Source organism: Boleophthalmus pectinirostris, unplaced genomic scaffold, assembly GCF_026225935.1.
Source record: "Boleophthalmus pectinirostris isolate CB_2022bp ecotype Guang Dong unplaced genomic scaffold, ASM2622593v1 HiC_scaffold_2, whole genome shotgun sequence".
In the NCBI taxonomy this organism is placed as follows: domain Eukaryota; kingdom Metazoa; phylum Chordata; class Actinopteri; order Gobiiformes; family Gobiidae; genus Boleophthalmus; species Boleophthalmus pectinirostris.
In genome coordinates this window covers 29989688-30003337 of record NW_026571152.1, presented here as the reverse complement: position 1 = coordinate 30003337, position 13650 = coordinate 29989688, and the positions used below count along the sequence as shown (strand labels likewise).

General features: G+C 40.4%; 1 protein-coding gene across 8 annotated transcripts in view; it reads right to left on the bottom strand.

Moving 5' to 3' along the window:
- Positions 1-9838, bottom strand: part of phrf1 (PHD and ring finger domains 1) — a 104453-nt gene extending 94615 nt beyond the window's left edge. For 6 of the 8 annotated variants that reach the window (XM_055155527.1, XM_055155524.1, XM_055155529.1 and 3 more), the window contains exons 1-19: positions 9718-9838; positions 9069-9187; positions 8750-8848; positions 8468-8664; positions 8301-8384; positions 8087-8220; positions 7451-7542; positions 7190-7365; positions 6645-6768; positions 6451-6572; positions 6185-6378; positions 5915-6031; positions 5297-5451; positions 3433-5206; positions 1855-3185; positions 1375-1445; positions 922-1062; positions 707-838; positions 507-618 (exon numbers count right to left, since the gene is read on the bottom strand). In XM_055155527.1, the coding sequence (XP_055011502.1) occupies positions 507-618; positions 707-838; positions 922-1062; positions 1375-1445; positions 1855-3185; positions 3433-5206; positions 5297-5451; positions 5915-6031; positions 6185-6378; positions 6451-6572; positions 6645-6768; positions 7190-7365; positions 7451-7542; positions 8087-8220; positions 8301-8384; positions 8468-8664; positions 8750-8848; positions 9069-9153 (5140 nt within the window). In that variant the 5' untranslated portion in view covers positions 9154-9187; positions 9718-9838. Of the gene's footprint in view, positions 1-506; positions 619-706; positions 839-921; positions 1088-1374; positions 1446-1854; positions 3186-3432; positions 5207-5296; positions 5452-5914; positions 6032-6184; positions 6379-6450; positions 6573-6644; positions 6769-7189; positions 7366-7450; positions 7543-8086; positions 8221-8300; positions 8385-8467; positions 8665-8749; positions 8849-9068; positions 9188-9717 lie in introns of those variants that run through there. The other 2 variants (XM_055155525.1, XR_008632405.1) reach the window with 2 other exon arrangements.
- Between the last annotated feature and the right edge of the window lie 3812 nt (positions 9839-13650).

Genomic DNA, 13650 nt, shown 5'->3' with positions numbered 1-13650 from the left:
TAATCAAACCTAGTAGTATTTACTGTCATTTGCTGTAGTTAAACGACAATGGGACAGAATTAATCAAATCTGTAGCATTTACAAACAAGTCTAAAACTGTATTCCTGATGATGATCCATTTTTTACAAAAGTTGCATATCACTTTATTTCCTTAATGTTTCCTCTTATTATTGACATTTAGAACAGGTTTTATTTTCTAAACAAACTTTTCCTCTGATAAATACCCCCCCTTCCCACAAAACAACATAGAACATCAGAGCCTGCAATGCCCACTTTCATAACATAATGAATTGAATCATTAAAAGTGCCTCTTTAAGACACTTTTAGCTGCACAGCTCCAACTCCTGACAGCAACAATCCCAGCGTCAAATCACTAAAGACGCTTTGTTTGTTCAAAGTATGTTCCCAAATAATCCAATGAGACCTGTCCAATATTGCCAAATGGATAGCGTTTCTTCGTCTATATTATGGGCTGTCAGTGGTTCTGAAAAGTTCCTGTGTTTTACCTGGTTCATCTCCTTTCTTGTATTTTCTAGCATGTTTGTATTTGTCCACATAAGCCTTGACTAGATTGCCCACCTTCACCGGATTGATCTCTCCACTCTTACTGTGGCATACCTGATCGACATAAATTGATAAACACACAAATCATTGGGGATGCCATCCAAAACACTTTTAATCTGATTTTGTGAAAGAAATAACTTACCTTCTGCACAGCTTTACGTAGAATCTCTTTGTATTCGTCCTTGTTGATGTCTCTTTTCTGGTAAAAAGGCTTAATGGCCAGCTTTACCTCCTCGATAGCTCTCTCTTGCATGTGAAGCTTCTTTAAGTAGGTCTAGTGTTGGAAATTAAGTGTTAAAAACAATAGATAATTTACTGCACTATTAAAATCAGCTGTTGTGTTTGAATCTCTTTCACCTTGTCTTTCTTGAGTATATCCCCATCTTCTCCCTGCCCCTGTGCTGAGGCAGACTGTCCCTGTGAACTGTCAGACCCTGAAGACCTCTCTGGGTCTGTAATCTTCGTTACATCACCAGCATTAGTAGTTCCGGTTAGGTCCTGTCAAAGAAATGGGGTGAAGGCTCTGTGTAGAAAGTCAATATAATACATATATTATAAATGCGGCGTAACTAAAATGCTGATGATTCTCTTTGAGCATGTCTTATTCACCAGTATGGCAAGTACAGAGGTATTTAGGGCCAAACAGTTTATATAATAATTTGGCACTGGTACTACATGAGTTTAGATTTCGTTTACTCAGAAATGACTCCAGTATAAGTTTCATATTCCCCCACATGACATTGTTTTGAGTAGGTTTCTCTGAACAAACACTGCCATCTTCTGGCCAAATATGGTATTTGAAGCGTTTACCTGAGAGGATGCGGATGCTGAAGGCCTGCGAATTCCTTCCTGCTTAAGTTTTAACTTGTAAAGAGCCACCTCTGAAGACAGAAAACAAAGGAGGACAAAGAGTAATAGATGTACCTTAATTTAATACATATAAATTGTATTTTTTCCAGTAAAATCATTGGATCATATAATACTAAATTTAGCAAATCTTGCAAATGGCATCAAGTAAAATTGTCATTTAATTTAATGTGATCAGTAGACTCAGTTAGCGTCTGGTTGTTAATCACTGATGTTATAATATTTACTATAGTCCTATGTAGCATTCCCTTGTGTCAATTATTGTTTTCTGTTTCAGGTAAACAAAAGGTTATAAAATTAACTGTCTATAGAAATATAATTTATACATGTCTGGACCCATTTTAACCCTTTTGTGTTACAGTCAACTATTTGTGATGCATAATAAATGTGTAGTTTTTCAAAGCCTCCAAATTGTGAACTTACTGCTTGCTGACTTGTCAGGCTGAGGCCCCACAGGCTCCTCGATGTTCCATGTGACTCTTTTCACTTGCGGTTTAGTTTTGCCCACTGCAGCAGCTGGCTCTCCGTCACTCTTCTCATCTTTTTCCTGTTTGACAGTAGCTTCTGTTGACTCATCACACTTGGATTTGACCAGGTCCAGATTGTCTAACATTACATCCACATTAAAGTCATCATCAGAGTCAGAGGATGGATGAACTGTTTCTTGCTTTACAGAAATGGTTGGGCCCTCTATACTTTCATTTGGTGGGTCCTGTGGCGGGGTGGACACAGCAGTAGCACTTACATCATCGTCAATGCTGCATTCTGCAACAATGAGCTTCTCCTCAGGGGATTTTGCCTCTGGTTTATCCAACTGGCATTCTTCAGTCTTAATATTGTGCATATCTTCCTTTTCTTTATCCTCACCAACTACAACAGGGGTGTCAACAGGCTCCTGCTTAATAATGTTACTGGTTGGACTACCTTCAAACATATCAAACACTGCACATTTTTCCTTTTTGATTTCTTTTTTGATTTTATCCTTTTTGTCAACAGCATCACAGGGATTCTCTTCTACTTTTGTCTCTGTTGGTTCTTTCTTAACCCCAAGACAAGAACTAGAGGAAGAAGAGCTTGGTTTATTCATTTTAGACACTTTTTCAGATTTTCCAGCTTTTTCGGCTTTCTCAGTTCTATCTGATTTATCTGATTTATATGATTTATCTGCCTTATTTGCCTTATCTGCCTTATCTGCTTTATCCACTTTATCTGTTTTATCTGCCTTATCTGCTTTATCATCTTTTTCTGATTTGGCAGATTTTTCTGATTTTGCTAATCTTTCAGATTTCTCAGATTTGACTGTGAGAGTGTCATCTTTTCTCTTGTCTTTTACGGGCTTTTTGTCCTTATCAGATGATCTATTGGTATCAGCATTTTTTGGTTTCTTGACTGTAGACGGGTCTTCTCTTGTCTTTTTTCTCTCTCTAGAAGTGGACCGAGATCTGTACCTTTTCTTATCTTTTGAACGGGACTCCACCTTGTCTCTGGATGACTGATGGCGAGACTCATTCTTCCTCCTGTCTCTGGATCGCGATCGGCTTCTAGACCGGGACTTGGAGCGAGCATGTCTCCTCTCTCGTGATCTTGACCTGGATCTAGAGTGAGATCTGGAGCGAGACTTGGAACGAGATCGGTCACGCCTCTTATCTTTTGAAGAGCGTCTTTTCACATCTTTATCCTCATCTCGTTCTTTGCTTCGCCTTTTATGTTTCTTTGTCCTTGATCGTTCCCGGCTGCTAGAGGTCGAACATGACCTAGAGAAGAAAAAGTAAATGTTAGTAAATGTTCCCCAAAAAATGTGCTTTTAGTTTTACTGCCTGAATGTAAGGTGTGAAAGAAATGCTAACTTTAATAATCTAATAACACGTATATTGTATAAAATGGTGAAGAATTACGGTAATATAACATTATATTTATGCAACATTGGTCAATAATACAGTTTCAACAAAATAAATTTGCCAACAGTTCAGATCTAAACCCATTGCTCTTTCCAAGTCTTACCTGGACCTCCTCTTGTCTTGGGAGCGTGATCGTGAGCGTGAGCGTCTTCTCTTTTTGGATGCCTTGTCCGGGGATCTGGAGGAGGAGCTTTCAGAGACTCTGCGTGTTCTTCTTCTCTCCTTTGACCGAGAGCGTCTGGAGGACTTTGCTTTGTCTTTGTCCTTTTCCTTTTCACCTCCTTCATGTTTTGCCTCCATGCGGACATGTCTCCGGTCTTGTTCAGGGCTACTGTGTTTCTTTGTTCGTTCTGTGCTGCTGGAACGTGCCCGTTGATCTTTAGAGGGTTCTTTTTTCTTGGAGGTGCTCTTGTCACTGACAGATTCTTTTGATTGGTTCTTGTTGTGTGAATCATACTTAATTTCAGTCTTTTCTGACTTTTTAACAGGACTGGAGTTTGATGTAGCTGAGGCTCTGTCATCACAAAGAGCAGCAGGTGGTTCAGGGGCTGAACCTTCTGTAACAGTCTCCTCAATTTTTATAATATTCAATCTTTGTTCCACTGGTTGAGCTTCGTCCTCAGTTTCTGATTCAAAGATACGCTTTACTGCTTCATCTGTATCAGACTCTGGCTCTTTCTTTATAGTAGTGTTAGATGGAGTCGGCATCTCAATATGAGAGAATATGGAGCCTTTTTTAAATGTGATATTGTCTTTAGTGCCCTTAAGTTGCTCTGTGCATGGTTCCTGAGCAGCTGTGGTAGCTGGTTTATTTTGTGAATGTGGACGTTGTGTTTCGTCTTTTCCTTGTTTTAGGTCCCACCTACTTCGTGAAACAACTTTCTTTTTTAAATCGGCAGGCTCTTGTTTAAGTCGAGAGCTACACTCTATACTGATGCCCTCACTTTCCCCATCCGAGCTGCCTGAATCTGATTCAGTAGGATTAAACGGATCATAAATATTATTACTGTCTTTGGAGTGTGATGCAAGCAGCTTCTGCTTATCTCGGCGTAATTGTCTTTTTCTTTCTTCTTCCTCTTTTTTTGAACAATGTTCTTGTAGGCTAGATCCACTTGGAGTTAGTGATGCAATATTTAATCGTCTAGAATGCCACGAATTGCCACTGGAGCTAATGCGGAAACTTACAGAGGAGGATGATGACGATGAACCTCCCGAAGAGAATCTCTGATGGTTGGTGTGTGGGGCAGGTGAGGAAGAGGAGGAGGAAAAGGAGCTGGAGAAGCCTGAGGAAGAACCTGCTCCATCAGGTCTGCTCCTCGGACCATCTGTTCTGCCATGCTGCTGATCCACAGAATGATGCCGCTCTTTGTCCCCAGCCAGTCTGCTTATGCCCGTCTCAGGCATGCCATAGCTGCTACCGTTTGAACTTCTACTTGTATTACTTTCATTTTTCATAGAAGTATTAACATTGCTTTCTCTTTTGATTTTTGGTATTCTGGGGAGCACAGACACATCCACCCACATAGGTTTTGTAGGTGCCTTAAGCGAATGAGACTGGGAGACAGCTTTGCTTTCTGAGGAACTATTGTCTCTGCATTCTCTCATTCCATTTGTTACCGGATGGCCCAACCTCTGATTGGGCCTATTCAGCTCATGTGAAAAAGCATTACTTCTGGGTGGAACATGGGTGTAAGACATTTCACTAAGGTTTAGTGAAGAGCCTAGAGGTGAAGATAAAGGAGAAGAGTTCTGAGAGAAATGCGTGTTCATGGGGCTTTCAGAAGATCCCAGCCTGTCCACATCTGTGGTCTGTGAGCCACTATCTCCAGCGCTACTGCTTCTGCTGCTGCCGGGCCTCATGGGGTTCGTCACACTAACTGAATAGGAAACAAAGCCTTCATTATTATCAAGTCCTATGATGGATATTACAAACTTAAGTCTGCTTCAGGCTGAGTTTATGCACTTACTTGGTTTTGAAGTTTTAAGAGAACCATCACGATTAATGACCACATCAGAGCTGTCCATTAAAAGCATGCTCTGTCCAGAGAGTATGCTGCCCAACAGATCAGGTACAGGAGCTGCTTCAACAACACTACTAGCCTGTGGGATGCTCACTGGCCTCCTGGTAAAACAGTTAATACAACAAAAGGTTAAAAGAGTATTCTAGTTCACAATATGTGATATGATAGTTCCTCTGGGTTTGATGCTAACTGTAGGCACTGCTCTTGCTGAGGCTTGTTAGACTTTAATCTGATCTTAATTTTAACAATCTGACCAAAAGAAGTGATTTATCTGGAAGTACAACAGCTGAGCAGATTTGTGCTGTTAAAACAGTCTCTCTCAAATAACATGTATTATTATCAAACACTTAAACATAACCATGAACACTTTGTATTGATTAATGGCTCCTGAAAACGTGCTGTTTAAATGAGCTGTGTTTTTCTTGGGTTTTCAGACAATCTTAAAATGTTTTTGACAGTGTTTGCATTGTGTCCCTATGGTAACAACATTCCACTGTTAGAGGTACATGTAGAACACCCCCAGTACAGCGTGATGTCAGTCCAAAGTATCAATATGTATGTTACCTGGAGAGACTAACTGGTCTTGCCACTGGCTGATGAGAACGGAAAGCAGAGCGTGAGATCCCTCGTCTCTTGGCTTCAAACAGAGCAGAGTCGTGGGTCTGCTCTTCCTCATCCTCACTAACATATCACATGGAGTTTGAAGAATTACTCTTACAGTACATTTTCCATTAAAACATTGATGATTAATAGTTAAATAAACTTGTGTTAGAATTAGGATTGTGTCAGTCAAACGTTGATTCAGAAAAGTACAGTACAAAATTAAGGTCATACCGGTCAGTAAAAGGGTCGAGGTCAAATGGATCTCCATAAATTGACAGTGATGCTGCACCAATGTCTGCCCTCATGCTGCTCAGAGTGCTCTCAGATGGTCTGTAGACAGTTGGAAGGGATGAGCTCTTCTTGTCCTTCACAATGCCAAGATTGTTAGCAATACGACTCCGAATGGTGGGTGTCTTTTTCATCACCTTATTAAAAAGGAAAAAAAAGAAATAGAATATAGTAGTCACAGTTGATGCTGCTGATGTGTATACACGCACCAGCTTCTTCCTGGATTTTGTCCTTCTCACTCTCCTTTTTCGCCTCTTGCCTCCTGTACTGGCTGATTTGCCCTTTTTACTTTTTGAGGAGGTTTTTCTGCCATGTACTTTCCTGGTCTTACCTAAGCATACAGAAAAATTCTAATACATAACATTTAATCTATTTTATTTTAATAAATTTAGTCTTTACGTACGGCGACGGGTTGATGAAGGTCGTGAGGTTAAATCCCGTACATACACTGCAGTGTTTAGACCTGCCACCACAGCATTTATGGTTTCATCCAGCCAAGTAGATCGGATCAGATAGGTAGGAGCCAACTACAGGAAAAACCAACCTTGGTTAATTCAGAGTATAATACATCCAGCACAATTTTCGTTAATAAACCTGCATGCTTTGTTTTGGGTTGTAAGTTAGCAAAAACAACAACAACAACAACATAGATTTTATTTATTGGTGGTTTTCAGATTCTCGATGCAATTATGTCAAACTCTCAAATGGGGGCAAGAGAAAATTTTCACTACTTATTAAATTGAACTTTGCCATGAAATATTTAAAAAGGTAAGTCACAAATGTCAAACCTGGTTATTTCGATTACTGACTAGACCCAAGAAGTGATTACATTCGCTATGAAACACTCAAAAGGTAAATTCACAAACCCAGCAATTTTCACACACAGCCATGCGCACAGTCTGAATATGTTAGAAAGCCAAAACAGAAGCATCACGCTTCATGCCAAACCTCCTGAGTGCGTGCCTGCGTGATCCGATGGCGATTGACATTGGCCCGGACCCTCTCACTGTGCTGGGTGCGGGCAATAGCACGGGTCCCGCCCATATGGGAGCGAGGGCGGCTAGAGGCGTGGCGTGCAGTAGATGGAAGGCTGTCTGTGTCACTTGTTTCGGTAGCTGAAGCTCCTGAATCAAGAAGATGTATAATGCATTGTAAAACTAAAAATACAGTATAAACTCAGCACTTAGAATAGAAATGTTTACGACTAACTTGAATGGCGGCTGTTGGCTTCACATTCTGGGCAAAACCATTCTTCAACTGGAACAGCATCAAGTGGTGGTGTAAGGCATTCCATGTGATATCTATAAATGCATTGCACATAGTTAGGTTGATTTCTTTAATTTATTTTTCGACAGAGCAACATCAACTAAAAGTATACTAAGTAACTTTTTGGTTGGAGGTCCATCACCGTCTTGTTTCTATGGATAAGTCATTGCTCTGCCTGGAATGTTCCACAATGTGACGTTAAACAACTCCACATGCTTACATGTATTAAATTAATGGCGGTTTTACTGCTCAAAAATATCAAGAAAAACAGGCATCCTGACTGTGAGCAGGGTTGGCTCTGCGCAAATCTGACCTGTAACTTGGTCTGGTTTGGTCTCCATGAGGACAGATAGATTTAATGCCATACTGTGAAACATTTCAGACAAAGCAATAATATTTCCATGAAGAAAGTATTTAACAAGTCCTCCACCAGAAACGTGACACAATGCACCATTAATGCAAACCATTCTCATCCTCTTTCCTAACCAATCTATGTACACACACCCTTTGTATTGCACATTTTAACTGAAGGAGCATGCATAAATCAAAGGTTATGGTGACTTCTAAAGCAGATATTACCCTGCATCACAGCCATCACAGAGCAAAAGGCGGTCTTCCCGGTCACTTCCTCCACACACTTCACAGCTCGTCTCCTCAAGGTCCACATCTACAGTTTCCTGCTCACACTGTTTTGCAGGCTTTTGTACAGTGATCTGCATTTAAACACAAAATAAGAAAAGTCTGCACACCGTAAAGATACTGATATTATGTCTCAGTGTACAAGGAAACATACCGCTTTCTGAACCTTGCCTCCAAAGCATGTTCTTAGATATATAACTTTGAAGTTAGTCCGGTCTATTGGACAGGAGTTTGCATTCTGAAACACATACACAGTAATACAATTATTAAGCTTTCATTCATTATTTGAGACTGAAGATTTAACTAAATATGTAAGCTCACCTTTGACCATTCAAGGATGCAGTCAAGGCAGAAGTAGTGTTCACAGTTCTCCGGTGTGGCCACAGGTTGCCTGTTAAACGAATGGAGGCATATGGGACATTTCTCAGCCTCCTCATCTGAGCTCACTTCTGCGTTGGCCGAGGTCCCCGCGCATCCTTCCTCCTTAGGCTCAACTCCATCCTCTTCATCCTCTTCATCTAATTATTTATATATAATGTCATGTATGAAACATTATGTAACATGAACTGTCTGCCAGCAAACTGCAGTTATTAAACATATCACCTTCATCCTCGTCTTCCTCATCTTCCTCATCTAAGGTGTCATCCTCTTCCCCACTCTGTGACTCCACCTCCTCATCAGACCCAGCTTCATCAGAATCATCTAATACATTAGACCAAGAAAGAACATAAGCTTTACTTTGTTTTACAAACACACTGTAAGTGAATCACCAGTATCTATTGCCTGCACATTTTGGCACACAAAATGAAGAGCGCTTCATAAATTATAACATTTAGTGCACAATAACAAAAGTTAAGTATTAAATTTTTTAGCATAGTGTCAGTGTAACAGTGTGGTGAGTAAAAAGGAGACATGCACGTACCTGAGATGGCCCATGTTGCAGCTCTTTTCCCTTTGCTTTTGGAAGAACGGTTAATCAGCTCGTCTTGGCTGTCATCTTCATCCATGGCTGACCATCAGAAAAATATGTCTATAATAAATCTGTGGAAGTGCGGCAAGCTTGTAAAAAACTCAATGTCGGGTCACGTTTGATGCCACTCACCAAAAACATCAGACGTAACAAGTAAACATACTATAAAAGACTAGGCAGGAACTATAAAGGACGTAAATAAATCCCACGTTTTGAAAAAGCTTGTAGAACAGTGCATTTGCAAAACAGGGGGCTAGCATGTAGCAGTCGTCTGCACTAGGCTAACGCTACATGTGTAAACAAAGCAGCCAAACAGCCACAGACAGCGCCGACTGCACGTGTTCACAGTTTACTGTGATCCGCATACGTTGAAATATACACAAAATGTCATTTTATAGAAGCAAAGTTTGTGAAATGACTTAGCAGGCTGAACAAAAAGCACTAGCAATATTAGCATTGGCGTGTTAGCTAAATATAGCCACAGGAAACACAGACCCAATGTGACTTGTAGACAGGCCGTATGGTATTTTCTAGAAACGTCCTACTTTAACCAGAGAATACTAGTTCTACATCGATATATTTAGAGCTTGACACAACCTACCCTAGGCAGTAGTGTGGTAAAAGCGGGGATTGAATGATACACTGTGGTTGATCTTCACACTAGTTGAGTGACACCACCGGCTGCTGATGGTAGAGGCACAAATGGCCCACTATTTTCTCTTAAAGAAACAGCGTCCCACAAACTCCACTTCATTCATTCATCTTTAGGTTTAGAGGACAACTGTAATGCAAGTTTGAACAGGTTTCTGTAACATTTATGCTTTATTCAGGGCTACAAAGTAATAAACAGGACAAATTTTCTCTTTATTTTTTTATTTACTTACTTTTACCAATCTAGGCCTATGTCCACATTGGCTTCACAACTGTGGTGATTGGCCGTGTCTCATTTCTCTTTCGTTGCTTCCTTCTCCTTGATTCCTCTCTTCGATTCTACAGGAAATAGGTGAGGATGTCCCACCCACAGAGGAGACACCGGGAGGAAAAAGGATAACTCCTCACTGAGACCAATAAAGTTTCATTATTTTATCTGATGTCTGCCTCCTAAAGCCTCTCTCATGCCCTGGTTTTCTTTAGAACACTGCTTTATTTGACACATTTGATTGACAGATGAAAAATGGAGGCTCGAGGAGAGGAATCAAGGGAGAAGGAAGCAAAGAAAGAGAATTGAGACGCAGCCAATCACCACAGTGATTCAAATAGGCAAACTAAAAAGATTTAAAAATAAATACATTTTAAGATAAAGGTCAGCACAGTAGCCCAAGTATGGTCAAATTAAATTATTCAAATAAGTGGCACACATACACATACATTGAGGATGACCTGTTCACTTGCTGTTTACTACGACACACAGGTGGCATAGGTGAATTGGATTGAGTCAGGTAATTTTAGAAACATAAAAATGTCTTCAATGTAAACTTTACTGTAAACTTACTTCAGTTTTGCCCTTAATTATTCACTAATTCCCCGTAATTATTAAATATTGAGTTCACCACATAGCAAGACTTTTTCATTCAAGTTTTGTGGCCCAGTTTATGTGACATTGGATAAATGACCCACATGTGTAGCAGTGGTTCCCAATGGGGTCCAGGGCTCCTGGGCGTCAGAGGCACAGCAGGGGGTGGAGGCAAAGGTTGTTTAGGCCTACACAGCACACATAAAATAAAATTTAGTTTGTAAGTACTTAACTTAGGCATTTATTGGTTTAAGTAGATCAGTACTGAGCCCATAGGCCTGGCTACATTATTAGACTACGTAGCCTTTTACTTTAGGCTACGTTTTACATTTATGTAAATCTAGAGGAAAAGCATCAGGCCTTATTCTTCTGAATTAAGGCCAAATTAGTTGTGAGCTTTGGATCAATAGGAGGAACCACAATACTGAATACTTTAAAAGCAGCTGTATAAAAGGAGGATCTGATGCTTACTAAATATCCATCAATGAAATGTATGTATTTCAAATTCAATTCCAATTGCCATTGAGGTTTTTTTTTTTGTTTTTTTGTTTTGTTGTTTTTCTAAAGCCTACACAGCAAATGTATTATGCACAGGAAACATCAGGATTATCTATCCCTAAAGGCTATTAAACATTTTCAGCACTGAAACTTTTTTTAACTACAGGGAAGTGTCATATTAATTTGGTTCAAAAGTGTGACATGCGGTGTGCATTCCAAGTCTGTAGGCTGCTTTTAGTATGAAATATAGCCTAAAGTGTTTTCCTGTTAAGGGCGTGTGCTCATGTCATGTGTCATTACCAAAGGGTGACCAAGTAGGCCAAATATTTTTGCCACATGTGACGTGACATGAGAATAAAATACAACGTTTGCTGTTTGACCAGATATGTTAGGCAAGCGTTTTCCCTGAGTCATAACTCATGTTGTTATAGAAAAGTCAGGAAACACTGGATACAATTAAAAATCATGTAACTTTTAACATAAAATATGTATTTATTTATTTAAGTTACATCATAGGGTTTGTACTTCAGGCAAAATAGGCTGGGGTGTAAATTCAGGTTTGGAAAGTGGTAGACCTAAATATTTTTGTAGGTCTAACTAAAATAGCCTAAAACATGTTTCTCTTACAAGGATGCCTTGTAAGAGAAACAATTTCACAATAAAAATATGGCATATGTAAAAATAGGCTATAAAGACATGACCTTATTTATTTTAATGAGGTCAACCGTTTACAAATGTTTTACATTGTGATTTATTTAAATGGTTTGAAAAGGCAGGTGAGCCCCTTTAACCTTATGAGTGGTTCAATTAACCTATGGCCCAATTGACCTGACCTCACAGCACGTCCAGGAGTCATAATGTTTTGCTTGATAATTGGGTTTTTAATAGTTTGCCAAGGATACAGGCTATCTATAGAACTATTTAAGCCAAGGAAGTCGACTACACAATTTCACACAATCTAAGTGGGTTATTTTAGTTGCGCCACTACAATCTGAATAAAAAGTCGCGATGGGCTACATTGTGTCCACGCTGCTGCGCGCTTATTCTTTTTCACGCGGTTAATAATTGAGTGTTATCGCCGTTTTCCCTCCGTCTCGTCATCGTCACATCACTCCGTCATGCTGCATCCTTGGTACGTGCACATCTACACTCCGCTCATGGCAACACTGTACACAAGTAAGCCGAGTGCAACCACTTCCAATTGTAGGGGTAGAAAGCCAAGTCTGCCCGCAATCCACTCCAAATGACCACTGACGCGCATGTTATCACACCCGCGACCCATAACGAAGCCTGGATCTTTCTATAACACTGCGTCGCTCTCATATGACCCACATATGCGCTGGTCTGGGCAGGAAACTGTTAAAAAGATAATGGTTTGTTCCTAATGTACGACGTGCGAAACTGAACGCACCGCACCCCAACTATAACTCCAGGAATAAATCAAACGCAATGGTTATATTAGTCCTGCCCACATTCACGTCTTATTTGCCAGTGCCCTTCCTGATACGAGCGCTGATTGGTTCGTGGAGGTGCCCGTTACCGTCTCATTTGCATAACCAGGACGGGTTGCAGATGCAGGGGAGTGGGCAGGGTAGGGGTAGTGCAAGTGAACTGAACTTCTGCGTCGGTGTAGCCATCCAATATTCTTTAAATGCAGCAAACTTTATCCGCGCACTGTGGTTTCTTTGAAGGAAAAAGATAGAACAGGCCTCTGCCGAACTGTGTACTTGCCTCCATCTTCAGAAGTGGAAAGTTGTGCTTTTAAATCCTTCCAGAAGACAAACTTGACCATGGTAAGTAGCTCTCTTTATCTGCTCCAATTTATTTATTCCGTCTGTATCGCGTTAATACATTCACTTGACCTGTAGATGACACAACAAGGTCCATTCTGAATAATTTGCTTCTGAAACTTTTTGTTAATTGATTCATTTTAAATCTTAGGCATTCTTTTAGGTTTTGGTTCAGTTTAATGTACTATTGGCCCACTTTTGTGGTATTTTTATTTATTTATCTGAATTTTAAGATTTCTCGTGGCAATTGTTTATAATAAGAAGGATTGATCATCCACGTGTTGTTAATGTTTTATTTGGCCTAATACTACTGATGCAGAAGAATCACGTAGTCTTTTGTTTACTTTACAGATAGTGCGCTTTCATTGTTGTATCCATGCTTGTCCTGGCTGTGATCTAAAAGCAGGTAAGCCACTGACTAACGCACATTGTGCCAATTGCCAGTTCCACTGTGCGTGTGACAGCGGCTAACCTGGTTTTGGGAACACCACGTCCGAAAACCAGCCGCAGCCGGACCAGACACCTACAGTAGCTGCTCACTGTACATGAACTCATGTCCCGTGCATTTAGCTGGGACAGGCCTGTTCAGAGATGATTGCCCTCCCAGTGGTCTCCCAGTGAACTGTAGTGTACTTCCTAATGTGCACATACTGTACCTTGTGAGGGGCCAGGCGCCTTATAGACTATGTAGTGCCTATGGATCCAATGTCTGCTACGCCATCTACTGTCAAAA